Source organism: Equus quagga, chromosome 8 (genome assembly GCF_021613505.1).
Source record: "Equus quagga isolate Etosha38 chromosome 8, UCLA_HA_Equagga_1.0, whole genome shotgun sequence".
NCBI classification, from domain to species: Eukaryota; Metazoa; Chordata; class Mammalia; order Perissodactyla; family Equidae; genus Equus; species Equus quagga.
In genome coordinates, this window is record NC_060274.1 from 48,290,309 (window position 1) to 48,307,538 (window position 17,230).

The 17,230-nt window shown below is 39.1% G+C and overlaps 1 protein-coding gene across 1 annotated transcript; it reads left to right on the forward strand.

The window, feature by feature from the left end:
• The first annotated feature begins 6,832 nt into the window (after positions 1–6,832).
• On the forward strand, positions 6,833–7,585 carry POM121L12 (POM121 transmembrane nucleoporin like 12). Its single transcript, XM_046668925.1, has one exon. It carries the CDS (start codon positions 6,833–6,835, stop codon positions 7,583–7,585), a length of 753 nt encoding a protein of 250 aa, XP_046524881.1.
• The last annotated feature ends 9,645 nt before the right edge of the window (positions 7,586–17,230 follow it).

Below are 17,230 nucleotides of genomic sequence, written 5' to 3' on the forward strand. Positions count from 1 at the left end.
TCTGAAATGATCCTAATAAAAGAAGATCTGCCTGCCAAAGAGCAGGAATCACAATGCCAACACCTGTGGTGCTCATCTTTCTTAAAAGCTACAAAAATACGTTTCCTACTGTGACATTCAATATACCGAAGAGGTTCTCTGGAAATCACCCCTGCATTATGTCTTTGTAATTACTGTTTTCTGTCTGATGACTCTTATGCAAGCTGTGAGACTTTAAATTATGGATCTGGGAGAGTTATAAGAACATAACTAGCTGCCGTTCACTTGGCTGTGCCCTTGCTCTCCAGGTAGGCCCTGTGACAGCTATCCACTCTGTCGTCTGTACTCATTTTCAGTGAGATGATCAAAATTTAACTTACAGGACCTTGTGGTGAATTTTTCACTTAACAAGTGTTGAGCATCGTCGGCAGGCAAGATACTGTATACAGCAGCACTCAGGAGACATAATCTTTGCCCTTAAAACTTTCATTTTTCAGGAAGAAATAGCTAAACATAAAATATCACCTCTATTTTCATTTTATGGTCTGAAAGTTTTGATTATATAATTGTATCTGAACAGGCATTAGCAAACACGCATTTTGTCCCATATGTATTTAACAAACTATTGGATACATAACAGGAGCTCAATCAAAAAAGAATGCAATGCCATAGAATGGCTCGAAAACGCTTTCCAGAAGTATAAGTCAGAAAGGAAATTTCATTATAGAAGTGAAGTAAGAATGGAAGGTAAAAGTTGAAGCTTTCAAAACTGCAAGAAATTTTTCTTCAATTGGAATTTGTTAAGTTTCAATACATGTGCCACCTACTGTGCTCAGCACTGGCTTTCTAGTTTGGTAATATGGACTTAATGGATGAATTATCTTACATTCCTGAGATTTAGTCCCATTGCACAGTAAGGGAGCAGACAAATGTTACTTTTATTAATCAAAGATTGGGCCTTTATATGAATGAAAATTAATTCTCCAGCAGAGTAAAACCTTGGGCAGGTGAACATGGAGCAGGGTGCAAGGAAGCAGTCGAACAGTCGGGTACGTCAATGAAATCAATGCTGGCCAACAAATGGGATGGCAGAGTCCACAGAAGGCCATGCTTACCAGCCAGAGACCAGCTAGCCCAGTCATTCTCAACCATAGCTGACAATTAGATTCACTAGGAGGACTTCCAAAATATACATTGAACATTCACAGAACCCTCCCCAAACCATTTAAACCATTTAAAAAAGAATAGCAGGACAAGGGGTTTTGCAGGTCATTCTAATATGAGCTGGAATTGAGAACGTTGGGTCCAGACCTGTGCATCCTGAACTTTAAGATGCATGTGTTAAAATGCAGAAGCTGATTTAATTGGCCTGGAATGGTGCCTGAGGTTCTACATTCTAACAAACAGCCAGGTTAAGACCAAGATTGCTAGTCTTCGGACAGCTTGTGATGTGTAAGAAATGCAGGATTTGGGGCCACATCATAGACCTATTGAATCAAAATCTGCATTTTAACAGCATCTCCACGTGATTTGAATGAACATTAAATTTTGAGAAATGCTCCTAAAAATATACAATTTTTTCCTAAATGAGGAAATGTTACTTGGTACAACTTAGATGACAGATAATAGTCTCCTTTCACTTCAATTAAATTCGCTTAACCCCAACAAATTCCAGATCCTAAAATTAGACACATATACAATTAAGCCTATAGCAGTGGTTCTCAAAGTGTGGTCCGAAGGCAGGCACCATTACATCACCTGGGAAGATGTTAGAAATGCAAATTCTTGTGACTTATCCAGACCTACTAGGGGTGGGACACAACAATGTTTATTTAACATGTCCTCCGGGTGATTCTGACGCTGCATACTCAGGTTTCAGAACCACTACCTCATAAAATTATTGTCATGCTGTAACTACTTGGAATGTAGAAGTTAAAAATATTTTTTTAAGACACAAGAACTAACCTCATATATTGACTTTAATTGTCTTAAAATTAGATAAAAGAAATTCAAGAAACAATGGTATATGAATAGCAGTATTGGAAAATGAGATGGAGCATCATCAGTGGATCAGCTACTTTAAGGAACTCCTAGATGGTAGGAAACAGATGGGAATGAATCACGAAACACACACACACGTGTATGCATGTACCCGCATACACTGAAGTCGAGAGCAAAATGAAGCCCAGAGAAATTCCAGAGTGAATAAAGAAAGTTTAGGGAACTCTGTGATAATCTGTAGAATAATTAAGGATATTTATTCCTAGCTGCAGAACCAGTTGGCACACTATTCCCATTCTCCTTAAAATAAGCTAAAGAATGAAGATTGAATAGATAAAATAATTCTGAAATTTCTCATCTAAATAGTTAATGAACTACTGAGGAGGGCTTATGAAGTTAGGGCATTGTCGATCTAAATAAGAGGAACAGGTATTGAGTTAATTCTGAACTTTATGATCCACTACAGATGTCAAAAAATACCAAAGTAACCAAGTTGGTCCAAGAAATAGGGGTGCATTATGACTATGGCTCTTGTGAGCCATTTTCTTCACAAAAACACATTAAAATTATGATTTGTGATTGTATTGTTATATCTCTCTATATATAGATCCATATATCTATATCTACTTATCTATCAATCTATGTACATTCATGACTTTGGATTTGGCAAAGATTCCAAATTGGACTTCATTAAAATTTTAAAAGTTTTTGCTTCAAAGAAGGTGAACAGAGAGCTCATAGAAGAGGAGAAAATATTTGCAAATCCTATATTTGATAAGGAACTTGGATCCAGAATATATAATGAACTCTTGCAACTCAATAATAAAAAGACAAATATCCTAATTAAAAACCATAGGCAAAGAACTCAAATAGGCATTTCTCCAAGAAAGATACATGAATGGCCCATAAGCAGGTGAAAAGATGCTCCACATCATTAGCCATTAGGGAAATGCAAATCAAAACCACAATGCGATACCACTTCTCATAAACCAGAATGACTAGAATGAAAAAGATAAAGGCAGTGTTGGAGAGGACAAGGAGACCTTGGAACCCTCATACATTGCTGATGCCGTTGTGAAGTGGTATAGCTACTTTGAAAAAGTTTGTGTCTGTTTTCTCAAATGATTAAACATAGAGTTATCAAATGACCTAGGAATTTTCCTCCTAGATAGACACCAAAAATAAATGAAAATATTAGCCCATAGAAAAGTCTATACATGAATGTTTAGAATGGCATTATTTATAATAGCCTAAAGGGGGAAACTAACTAACTGTGCATCAACTAACAAAATGATAAACAAAATGCGGTATAGCCATACAATGGAATAGGGTTGGGCCAAACAAAGCAAGAAGTGCTGATATATGCTACAACATGGACAATCTTAAAAATATTATGCTAAGTGAAAGACGCTAGTCACAAAAGACCACATATTATATAATCCCATTCATCTGAAATCCCATAATAGGGAAATATATATAGAGAGAAAGTAGACCAGTGGTTGCTTAGCACCGAGAGGTGGGAGGATAAGAGAGTGATGACTAAAGGGTAGCAGTTACACTCTGAGGTAATGAAAATATTAAAATTTATATTTAAATAAAATACTTAAAAATCCCCATATCTGTACTAAAACCCAGTGAATTGTACATGGGTAAATTGTATAGTATATGAATTACATCTCAATAAAGTTGTTTAAAAAATGTTTACTCAAGAATATTCACAAGTAAAAAATACATCCAAATGAATGAAAAACTGTGATCCAGATTTGACACCAAAGTATTGAGGGTCACAAAACTAGCAGCTCTACAAACATGAGACAAATATAAAGAAGGCATTGTTCAGGCTAACGGGCAAGACAACAGAAAGAACTGACATCTTAGTACAGCACTTGGGGGAAAAAATAAATGGAAAACTAGGAAACCAGATTTATTTGGAAAAAAAATGAGGTGAAGTGTATACACTGACTGTTTTCAATAAGAATTCTAGAATGATTTAGTACTTCAACGTATCTGAATGTAGATTTGATATAGAGGTAAACATAAAATAATTAAACTGCTAAAAAAAATTCCAAGAAAAAAATCAGCACTTCTAGATGAGCATTCTAGAAAATACCTGGCCAGTATTCTCCAAAAGTGTAAAGACCATGGAAAACAAGGAAAGAAACATGGAGTCTCATAGATTAAAGCAGACTAGAAAGGATTAGTTCCTGGGAAAAAAAAGTATTGAAGGAAAAACTGGTGAAATCCACAGAGTCTGGAGTTCTCTTAATAGCATTGAACCAATGTTAATTTCGTACTTTTGAGAAGTGTGCCATAGTTATGTAACTTACTGACCCTGAGGGAATGTCATCAGGCAGAGTTTCTCAAACAGTGCCCACATTTTGGGCCAGATCATTCTTTGTTGGGGAAGCTGTGTTGTGCACTGTAGGACGTTTGGCAGCATCCCAGGCCTCTACCCAGTACACGTAAATAACATCCCAAGCTACTCCCTCAACCCAGATTAGAGAATTTCTCTAACATCCCTGGGGTGGGTGAGGGGGCAGCAAAGTTGTCTCTAATTGGGAACCACAGATTACATTCATCTCTAATGTCAACTAACTAAAATAAATCCCTTATCTCTTGGTGGTGTGAGAAGGAGAAGAAACAGACTTGTTCAATGTCTATGAAAATCACTTTTCATTAATCAACATGTTGATATACCAGTGAAGGTATCTTTAGAGGTGATTAACTTATGGCTGCCTGTAGCTCACCAGCAGAAAGATTGTGGTTTTTCAAAGGGTGTTTAACCACAAACCAAAATGACAGCCACTGGACTGTATTACAAATAGGGTGTGAGAAACTCTGTAGACATCAGGAAGAAAAAATACATTTTAAGAAATCTCTACTCAGTTGCATTAACTAACTGTCCACTCTGATGATGGTGATAATACCATTTTAAGGGGCTTCTTAGCTATAAAAATTATTGCTATCATTATTAAGAATGTCTTACTTAGAAGGAAATTATAGCACAGGAATTTCTTTTTGTTTTCAAAATCATAGAGTAAGGGATCATTACTTAAATAAGGAATCTGGAGGAAATGAAAATGAATCAGTGAGTAGGAAGTATCATGGATCTCATTCTCCAGGACCCCTTGACTGATAGCACCCCTTCCACCTGAAAAATTGGCCCCTCTTGGAACTGAGGAAACCTTAAGAAGCCTTTTCATTAAAAACCCCTTTTAGTGTGCCGAACATTCACCAGTTCGCCTCTCAGATCTGAAAAGAACCTGGTGCTTGCTCTTGGATTTGGTACCTGCTTTACCAGCCTCCACTTTCTGTACCTCTACTGGCTAGCCCAGCAGGGACCTTCTACACATGCTTTTGAGGAAGATGTTCCGGAGAACAGTGTGTTTCACACCTCCTTGAACAGACCTCCAAACTCAATCACTATGATCAATTACCCACTAGCCTTCAAACACTGTTTTTGTAATCAGGTGCTTTCAACTTTAGCTGGAAGTGTGAGTTACTTTACTATAAAAATGTAAAAAAGAGAAATTACATTAATGTTCAAAGAGAAGAAAATCTATATATGAATGCATGAAAGCTTAAAATTACAGGAGAGTCTTCATAAAATCCAAGTTGTCACTGCTAAAATATAAATTGTGATCTACTGTCACCATTTCCTTAAGAAGCAAATTGCAGAAAGTAACATTAACAACCATTCTATAACAAAACATGCATTGCATTGGCTGAAACAAAAACTAGTTATTTATTTTTCCTTAAAGAGCATTCAAGTGAGTTATGCTCATTTTTTATGATAATGAAAGAGAGTGACCTTCTGTCAGTACCCTGTCTGCAATTTTTATGAACTGCAGGAACTATTATACTTTCTCCCTCTAAATGTCAAGTACAAAAACAGAGATGACACTGCTGGTGGGGATGGAAAATGGTACAGACACTGCGGAGAAGAGTTCGGTAGTTCCTCAAAAAGTTAAACAGAGTTACCACATGACCCAGAAATTCTACACTAGCTATACACTCAAGAGAAATGAAAATATTTGTTCACACAAAATTTTATATGTGAACGTTTATAGCAGCAGTATTCATAATAGCCTAAAGGTGGAAACCACCCAACGGTCCATCAACAGGCAAAGGATAAACAAAATGTGGTATATCCATACAATGGTATAGTGTTGGACCATAAAATGGAATGAAGAGCTGCCACATGCTGCAACACGAATGGATCTTGAAGATTTTATGCTTAGTGAAAGAAGCCAGTCTCAAAAGACTATATATTATATAATTCTATTTATAAGAAAGTCCACAATAGGGAAACCTATATATAAAGAGAAGGTAGAATAGTGGTCATTAAGGGCTGCTGGAAGGGAAGGTGAATGGGAAGGTGGCCGCTATACGGTACAGACGTTCTTTTTGAAGCTATGAAAATGTTTTCCAACTGACTACAGTGATGGATGCACATAGCTGTGAATGTCCTAAAAGCCACAGAACTGTACACTTTAAATGGGTGAAACGTATGGTATGTGGATGATATCGCGGTACAGATGTTGAGAGAGAGAAGGAGAAACTGAGCTCCTAGGGCCCTCTCCAGAGACAAACTCTTGCTACCAGCGGTGGGAAGAACACAGGCTCTAGATAACCTTGCGCACGAAGGCTGCCGCTGCGCCGACCTGACGCACGGGGCCCGGATGTGGAGGGTTCACGCGCGCCAACGCCCGCGCTCTTCCCTTGCACCCAGCTGCCAACGGTCACCTCACCCTTGGGCGCTTTGCCTGCGGCCATGTCCAGCGACATCAAGAACTTCTAGAGGCCTGATTCCTACACACTCCACACACTCCACTCCAGGCCACCCGCTCCCATGGGCAGCTACCTGACCACTCCCAACTCCGCGCCGCCACCTCTCGCCCAGGGGCGCCGGACACCGGGGCCCCGGCCCGCCCCGGCCCAGGACGGCTTGCGGCGCCTCCACAGTGGGCGCTGCCTCCGCACCGGACCCTTCCCCGAGATGCCGCCAGACTGGGAGCCCGCCAAACCCCAGAGGATGGTCCCTGAGGCCTGGAGGCGCCTTCCTCCCAAGCTGCCCCCGAAGACCATCATGGGGCCGGATCTTTCCGGTGCATGGGAGAGCTACATGAAACGGTGGCTTTGGAGTGCCCGGCACCCAAGACGGATCTGGAGCCCCGTGACCATCAAGATCACGCCTCCTGAACGGAGTGGGAGCCCCGGGGCGTCCTCTGGTCCGGGAGTCCGCTCTGCAGGCCGTCCACCCTCCGAGGAGCGCCCAGACCCCTGTGCCAAGGAGACCGTGCTGAGGGCACTCAGCCAATGCAAGAAGGGGAACAGGAAGTTTGATGGGCCGCTCTGGTTTGAGATTCCAGAGAGCACAACGAGCAGGAGGCGGAACAAAGAGCCCAAGCCATCGGCCTTCAAGCCCCTGATCAAAAATGGAGTGGTCCCTTCCTTTGTGCCCAGGCCAGGGCCTCTGAACAGAAGCCTCCTCTCCTGCAACTACAACGTCTGCAAGGAGAACGCTGATCCCGGGCTTGATGTTCTGTCTGGCGCCCCCCCTACTGCCGGGACAGGTCAGTGCATGCCACAAATCCTCAGCTAGAGATCTGGGAGAAGATGCAGCTCTCCTGGGGTCTCAGGCCGGCCTCCAGTGCACAAGAGCAGTGCCAGTAGGGTCTCATTCGCCTCTGAGGATGCCCATCCTGCTGACCCCTTTGACTCTTAAGAGTCAGGGCCCTGCACCCCACCTCCTGAGACTCAAACCTACATATCTGCTCTCATCTTACTGACCCAAGCATGGGACCCCGACATAGTATCGCTACAGCCCGCAGACCTGCCAATCCCAAAGACTGCCTGTCCTTCTAGAGCCCTCACGGAAGATTGTTGATGTCAAAACCCTTGCCTTCCCTGCCTGCCCACTCCTTCCTGCCTTTCCCCTTGCTTTTCCGGAAGGCATGCTTCTTCCCCACTTCCCTGTTAGCCCAGTTTGTATAGTTCAATATTTGATCTCATTAAAAACAATATTGATATTTAAAAAGGAGCTTTTCAGGCAAAAATAAAGGGAAAGTGTGTTCCAGAGGAGCAAGAGCAAGGGCAGAGACTCTACATTGGGAACAATTTTTATTTGTTTGAGATCCACATAGAAGTCCAGTATAGCTGGAGAGTAGTGCAGGAGAAGATAATAGGAGGTTAGAGACAGACTCTGATGGAGTAACACAAGGCATTGGGGCCATGGCGAAGAGTATGAGTTTTATTCTAAGAATCATGGGTTTTAGGTGAGAAAACACTAATCAGGTTGATATTTTTAAACAAATCATTCTAGTTCTTGTGTGGAGAGTGGATTATCCAGAGGGAGTAATTGAAACAGAAAAAGAGAAACTCAATACTGTATTTGAAGCAGGAGTTGAGAGTGGTTTGGTTTGAAAGGGAAGTGATGCATATGAAAGATGCACATGAACTTAGGGTATGTTTTGAAGGTGGTTATCATGGGACTCATTAGGACACTGGATGATAGCATTAGCAAAGTGGAGGAAACCAAGAGTCTTAGCTTATTGGTTCAAGAAACTGCACGATGATAATGCTATTTATTGAAATGAGAAACACCAGTAGAGAAAATATTTGGAGAAATCAAGAAGTCTGTTTTGGTTATGTGTCCTCGAGTACCCATACATTTGTTATCATGGTGGAGGCGTCACTTGTGCAGTTGAAAATGTGGATCTGGAAATCCTGGGAAAGCTTGAAGTTAGAGACATAAATTTAGAAGTCCTGAATGTATGAGCTCATTTATAACACATATGTGGTGCTTAAAACCATGACCTGTATGAGACCATTTATGCAGAAAATGTAGATAGAGAAGAGGGCTAAGGATGAACCCTGGAGTGCTCCAATTTTAGAGGGTGAAAAAAAGAGAAGGAGAGAAAAAGTCTGAGGAAAAAACAGCCATTGAGGTGGGAGAGAAGTCAGAAGCAGCAGGGGTAGTGAGGGGAGAATCCCAGAAGGTGGAATTTATCAACCGTGTTGGCTGCTGCTGAGAAGATAAGAAAAGAGATGTTCCATCACTGACTTTAAGAGGAGAAATTATTCTAGAGCGTTGGAGGTAAAAGCCTGAATTGATTTGGAAAACACAAGAGGGGTGGGCATGGAGCCAGGGCTGGGGAAACCATTTGGTAGCTATTCAGTCTCGAAGTAAAGCAGGTAAGTGGGAATGCTGGAGAAAGTTTAATTTTATTTTTAAATGTTCTTTTAAGAAAGGTTAGGGAAGATGTTTCAGCAGTAAAGTGTTCTTCAGGAAGCTCTGGAGGGATGGTCTCTTAGGTGCTGGTGGAAGGTGGGGTGGCACACAGACACTTGACCCATGATAACCACAGGGGTCAGGAGTGGGCAGCATCTGTGGGAGGAGAGGGCCAGCGTGGTGGACTTGGGGTGTGAAGGACATCTGTTCTCTTTTTCCCACGCTATCAGTGAAGTGCAAAACCAGACTATCAGCAGAGAGGGGGAGGAGGGAAATGTTTGAAGTTTGAGGAAAGAGTTGAAGATGTGAGATAGAATTCTAAGAGTGGGAAAAGGAACAGAGTGAGAAAATGTAGTAGGATTATGAGAAAATATCAAGGGCCCATTGCAGACTTGCGTTCTTAAACTAAATAGGGAACTGGCAAAAATGATTAGGTAATTTTCTGTAAATTTTATTTTACTTGAACTAGTATAAATGAGGATTGAATACACAATTGGTTTTAACCTTTATAATATTTTAACCAATATGATATTAACTATTATGCTCCAAAAGAATTTAATAAATAAGGAAGCAGCAAGGGAGTTATGGTCTGTATTAGTCAGGGCTGTCCTGAGAAACAAAACCTGTGTGTGTGTGTGTGTGTGTGTGTGTGTGTGTGTGTGTGCAGAGAGAGAGAGAGAGATTGATTGATTGATTGATTATAAAGAATTGGCTGAGACCCAGGAGAGCTGATGACATAAGCTCCAATCTAAGTCCGAAGGCAGAAGACTGGTCCCAGCTCAGAGACAGGCAGGCAGAGAGAGAGAATTTTTTCTTACTAAGCTTTTTTGTTCTATTTGGGTCTTTCAACAATTGCAGGAGCCCTGCCCACATAGGGGAGGGCTATCCGCTTTACACAGTCTACCAATGCATATGTTAACCTCATCCAGAAACACCCTCACAGATACGCCCAGAAATAAAGTTTAAACAAATATCTGGACCATGGCCCAGTCAAGTAGATACGTAAAATTAACCATCACAGAGTGTTTTTAAAGGAGTAATTTTAGTCTGGATCATGGAATCTAACTGGTTACGTAAGAAATTGATAAGGGAGATAGATAATGGAAACTATGGGAAGAACAAACTATTAGATTAACTGAGGAAGCTGAAAATTTGTCATGTAGTGGTAACTAAAACAAGCAAGGTAGGAGGGCAGAGTGGAAAGTGAATTTTTTGAATTTGGTGTTTGAAAAGTTTAATGACGAGAGTCAGAGGTATGAGAATGAGGTAAGAATGAGGGCTAAGAATGAAGATCAGGGGGTAGAAGGGGAGCCAGTAGCAAAGTAGCAGGAAGAATAAGAATGAGAAGAGGAGCACCTGGTTCCTAACATCCAAGAGTTTTAAAGTAACGGGGATCTTTGAAAAAGCAAAGAGAAATAATAGTTTGGAAGCAGAAAACATGAGCAAGAAGGGCATCTGCTCTCTTGTCCAAGCTGTGAGGGTCTTGAAATGCTAGAGAAAGAGTGGCTATTCTTCAGCTGAGGGTCAGTGCCTCCAAGATTAAAGAGGGGAGGGAGACTTCTCAGGCTCTGAATTCACATGAGCCAATTCTTTATAATCAACCAATCAATCAATCAGTCTCTCTCTCCACACACACACACACACACACACACACACACGCATTGATTCTGTTTCTCAGGAGAACCCTGACTAATACACACCCAGATTCCCTTTCTTCTTCCCTGTTTGTTAAATTCTTTTGGAATATAATAGTTAATATCGGTTAAAATATTATAGTTTAAACCAATTAAATTTTGAAAACAGGAATTATAAAAAATGTAACCACACAATTCATGTAAAAATTTAAATTATTAATAAACATAAAAATATTCAAATGTGTTCTAGTTATTTAGAGAAATTTACATACACACTCTATTTAACCCATCATTGCAAAAGACAAGGTAAGCTAATATCCATCTCAATATATAACTATATGTATATAATTGTATATACACAGACACACACACACTTCTCTCTGTTGCTCTGTTTTGGTGGGTTAAATGAACAATTTTGCTTAAAAAGAGGAATCACAAAAGTAACATTATTTAAACTTTTAATGTGTATGTATATTTATTTGCCAAACTTTTTATGATAATTCAGATTTTCCTTTGCATGAGAGTCTGCTAATTGGATTTCTACATGAACAATATCCATGATATAACATCTTTTATCTCCTGTTTTGATTTCTTTAAGTGAAGCCAGATTTTAGGTTCGGATTACCTGTAGGTTTTTCCCAGTGCTTTATAGATAATTTGCTCACATCTAATGCAGAAGAATTGTTTTGGACAACTCAAATCTTTCCAAATTATTAGTTGGATTTAAAGAAACAAAAGCTCTCTTTCTGCACTTACGTTTCATTCTTCTATGAAATTATTAGATGAAGTACATCATTATAAAGTGTGTCATGGACTGATTTGGTAACACACTTGACTGAATTTATGTAAAAATGTAATTAAATTGATAGGAGTATAAGGGTACTGGAATACTAAAGAGAGCCTCTAGCAAAGGAGAATTAAAAGTGCTGATTATGTACCTGTGTTCTTATATGTACATGTGTAAATACATTCTGATCTTTAGCTGCATATATATGTGGATATAGATCTATAATACACTCAGTCTTTACACCGGTGACCATAGAGCAAATCTCAGTATTACCTACATGATAAATAGGCACACTTTTGTGGCTGTGTTTTTATTCAGAAAGGTACAAGGCTCTTTTCTTTTTTGCAGAATTTTTATATCCCAGCATTCTCTAGAAAAACAGAAGTTCTAAAAAACAGTGTTATTATACTTTAGAAAAATGTAAAAATGTTTCATATCAAAAATTGCCTTTCATATGCACTTAAAATGTGATGTTCCTAGTTAAATATATGACATTTCTCTAAGAGAATGTGAAATTATTATATTGAATAGCAAAAGTAATAAAAATCATTTAAGCAATTATAACCCTCAACATTTCCTGATTTCGGAAAATAATAATTATGATAATAGCTCACATCACAGGCTATGTTATGCTGAATAAATTTTTTTATTAAACTTTCAAAAAAGGATTATTTAAAGCAATAAAGTAAAATGTTTGGAATGTATAATTTTGAAGGTGCAATTTAATTCAATAGTCTTTTTATGGAATACAGCCTTGCTTTCTCTTGAGTTTCTATCTTTCCTTATGCATTTATGCCCAGCAGCAGTTCTGCATCATTGTTAATTGACAAACGTGTAAGCATGGAGAGTGGTCCACCTTAAGATCATCAGCAGGGAGAGCTCAGCAGTAAAGTTCATTTCTGTTTGTATTTTGTCTTCTCTAAAATCACAGAAGATCAGTGAGACGTGTATCAGATAGTCAAACTACAAAATGTATACAAAAGGAATAAAGAAAGCATGATCTGTGGGAAAAAGTAGAAAGCCACACCTTTAAGGTGAGTCCATGTGTCCTCCAGAGTTAGAACATATCTCTTCCAGAGAGGGACTGATGTAAACAAACCTTATCCAGGGAAGTTGCTCCAGAGGGTCTGCTTTTAAATTTATTTCTTATCCCGGGTCCAGTAACTTAATCTTGAGGTTTTGAGTCCAGATTTTAGCAAATATTCTCCTGCTAGGGCATGGGTGTCCCTTGTTTTGCCTCCTGGTAATTGACTCTAGTTACAGTGACTCTGCTTTACAAGTGAACGCCACCGTTCATTCATGCACTCTTCTGACCTAGGCCTCTAGGTGGTGTTCCGCTCTGTTTCTCTCACTCCTGTGTGGCTTGTCCAGTGTGGCTTGTCCAGTGTCCAGTCCTGTAATTTGGCCTATGGTGGCCGTCCATAACCTTGAAGCAAAAATGGTAACCCATAACTTTTCTAATTTTTTATTTTGAAATAATTTTAGATTTATAGAAGACTACACACTTATTCTTCACTGAGCATCCCTTAATGTTAACATCTCCCAGACCAGGGAATGTTTATCAAAATTAAGAAAGTAACATTGGTATAGTATTGTAAACTTAGCTACAGACTTTATTTGGATTTTGTGAGTGTTTCCATCAATGTGTTTGCTGTCTCAGGATCCGATCCAGTGTACCTTGTGGTATTAAATCGTCGTCTCTTCTTAGACACCTCCAACCAGGGACAGTCTCTCAGTCTTTTCTCATTTCTCATGACCTTGGAAATTTTGTAAAATGCTCCTTTAGGTAAGACAACATTTTAAAAAGTTATATTGAGTTCAAAATATGTTGGAGGAGGAAGATACTACAAAAATCCTTCCATGGTTAAAAATTTGGGGTTAAAATATAGATTTAAAAACTATGATCACATTTGTGTGTGTTTGTGTTATGCATATTAAATACATCTTTCTTTTTGTTTCAGTATGAATGCAACCTCACTTTATGAGTGATGCTGCTGCATGAGAAGGAAAGTGGAAAGAGTGAGAGAATAATGCATTACCATTGACGGGGTGGCACAAAAGCCAGCCTAGCACAGGATTGTATTAAGCCTGGTAGAGGAATTGAAGTTTAAATAGATTGAAAGGGAGTTCAAGTATCTGGGCAATTGTATCAGCCTGACTGCTGTCAGTCTCACATTCATTTAGCATGTCTAACGTATTTACTGAAGGTCTATATTGATCCAAGTATTTTCCTAGGCACTAGCGAAATGATGATGACTGAGACGCCAAGGAAATTAAAGATTAGTAGGAAAATAGCTAGAAGCAAGAGAATTCAATACAGTTTGATAAATTTTTTTATAAGGGCAAGCACAAATTTCTATGTGAACATATAGAATATATGAGAAAATTATTTGCTGTACATAATTTAGAAAACAACCCTGAAATTTCTAGGATAAGTAGAAGATAAGTGGGAAAAAAAATGACTTGGACAGGAAAAGAGAAAAAATGGAAAAGAACATAATTCTGAACCGTATAAAGTTTAAAGAGCTGTTGGGGTGAGGGTGAGTGGTGTGGGCTTTACAAATTATAATTCCATAGGCCTGAGCTGGACCAGTTTAATATATGATGGTTTTCTGGGACAGTCTCAGGTGACCTTGCTTACCTGACCAATTTTTCCCCTTTTCATGCAACAGTCTCTGTTTGAATGATAAATTATGTGCACACTGTTAAGACAGAGCAAGTTACGTACCCTGAGCATACATCAGGGATATGGACTCGATCGAGTGGTCCAACTAGAAGTGGAAAGAATAAAACAGAACTCTTGATGCTTTTATTTAGGGCAGTGGAGTCTGAGGTTCTTATGAGGCATTCACGTAGGGATCGTCACTGGATAATTCCAGAATTGGAAGAGATACATGGGAATGCAGAGAGCTACATGAGTTGTGTTGTGTGGGGGCGGATGTGGGGGTGGGAGAGAGAATCAAAGGATGGATGCATCCCAGAGAACATTCAGCCATATTTAATGATTAAACAAAAAGATTTGGACTTGGTTAATTATGTCTCCTGTCCCTCATCCATAATATAGGTCTAATATTATTCAATTTACAGCATGCTAAAGATGAAATGCAATAGTATATACGTGCCTGTACCCAGTAATGAGTCAACATCTACATAGCTAGAGATATATGTAGCTAGTGAGGTTTGTCCATTGATATCTATATAGTTATCAATAAACATATGTAGCTATCATTCCTGTTCCTGTGTGGCTGCGATAGAAGAAAAAGGTCAGCTCCACAAGAATACCTTCATTGGAGGGCTGTATTATGTCATCAAGTAACAAGGAATTTAAACTGATAGACTCACTTGTTTCTTTAGGCACATAGGGTAGTTTAGCATAGGCCAGTTTGCTTGAAGGCAGAATGAAAAAAGAAGAATGGACAGATGAAATTGTGCTATTCTTTTTATTCATGAGGAGTTATCCTTCTGTTCTCTGTATCTGTGTGTTTATTTGTTGCTGCTCTTGTTTTATCTTCCACATCTGAGTTGGGGGATGGTGGTGGGTGAGGGTGAAAGGGGTAATGGGCATGTTTATTTGTCCAATGATGGACAGCAACCAGACTTTTGGTGGTGAACATGATGTAGTCTATAGAGAAGTTGAACTATAATGATGTACACCTGAAATTTATATAATATTATAAATCAATATGACCAGTAAAATAAATCAATAAATAAAAGGAAGTTCTCATTCTATCTTTGATTCTGCTGTACCTCTGTGCCTGGCCTGCAGGGATCTTGAAGAGATTGGTTTTACAGCAAACGTAACGCCTGCTCATGCCAGCTAAGCCTGTAAGAGCATGCTTAATAAGATTTAAAAAGAATTGCCCGAATTTCTCAAACAAAACCAACTCTAGTCAGAGGTGGCATATGGGTTTTTCTTTCAAGAGCTAAGCGAAGGGAAAGTAGATGACTGAAGGTAAATCCACAGGTCACCAGTGTTATAGACACAAAGAAAGAACTAGTTAACAGAGTTTAAATCTAAAAGAAATAAAAGAGGGACACATAACCATACAGAGGATGAGGTACAGAGTCTACAACACCCTTTGTATTTTGACTAACAGGGAGCTCTGTGTTGGACACCTGACTGAGTTACAACAGAGTACATGGGAAAACTGGGTCAGATTTTTCTTCTCCAGCTATGAAGACTCTATAAGAATTAAACTTTAGGAAGTCAAACTAAAACTCAAACAATTTTGTAGGTGCAATTGTCTTTCTGTCATTTGCTAAGCTATCTAATGCCATTTTGAGACCCAACCTGGTTTCTGTTGGTAACTCCATGATGAGAGTAGTGCCTCTGTATCTACAGAATCGGGGCCTGAGAGGTGCAAGACAGGGAAAGCTACACCAAAATGGGCTGTAATTTCCTGAAAAATGCTTGATGTTCATCCACACCTGTATTCTGCTCTTAATGATCCTGGTGGTATAAAATGTTAAGGTTCACACCATTTGCTCCTGGACCATAGTCAGATGTAAACTGTAATGTAATCTGGATGTTTATGTTCCCAAGCATCCATCACAGTATTTCTTACCTAAAGCATCATAAAAGGCTCAAAAGTCCTCTAATGCATATAAAATACCCAATAGTCAAAATGCACCCCCTCAAAAAAAAGGTGAAAAAAGCTCTCAACTCTTTCCCCTGTCAGGACAGGGGAAATCTGCTTTCTTCCTTTCTGGTATTCCTATGGTTGGACTAAAAATAAACACAAGGCCAGATTAACAGGAGAAAAACCAAGTTTAATATGAATGTATTGGAGATCATAGAGAAATGATTCTCAGAGAACAAAATAGGCAGTATATATATCTTTTACACAAAGAAACAACAAATTTATGAGGAATGACAGGACAAAGAAACTTAGATTTGATGTATGTAGTTTGTGAGGAATTTAAGCAGAGTTTAGGCTTGAGGTAGTAAATTAGCAAGGTTTGTTAATGGAGGCCTCTAGGCTCCGAATCCCCTCGCTTTGGTGATAAGGATGCAGAGAGAGAGCACCTTTTGCATGGTTTATTTCTTGCTTTCGGGGAGAAAAGAGACAGGGGGTTCAGAATGCCCCTTTTGCTTCTCAAGTTACTTTAATTCAAAATAACCAATATGTTATTTTGGGGTATTTTCAGGGGTGCCTGGCCAGGGCACTAACACTTCCTTGATATATTCAACCAAAATTTTCACCACTCATTCTGTGTTTGGGTCTTAAAAGAACTTCAAATGTAAAGGGAGTACAATAAATGTATGTTTATATTTCATCTCTATCCGGAATTGTTTTCTGATTCTAACTTCTCCCAATCTTTTCTTGGCTATACTTTTTGATTTCTTTATATTTGTATGCTGGCTTCCAAATTGTGTATGAGTAAAGAGAGAAATACACTGAAAGTTTGGGGTAAATTGAGCAGAGACAAGAATCCAATACACCTACAAATGTTGGTTCCAAAGAAAGGGTCATAAGTCAGCCTTAACTCCACATAAAATGAGAAGTCTATAAAAGATCATTACTAGCAAGACCAATCCCGGCAATAATTTTATATATAGACTTTGGGAAAGAGTCAATACCTGGGATCAGTGCC

What these genes read in the sequence shown, in the direction of transcription:
- POM121L12 (XM_046668925.1), top strand. Translation starts at nt 6,833, where the DNA reads ATGGGCAGCTACCTGACCACTCCCAACTCCGCGCCGCCACCTCTCGCC.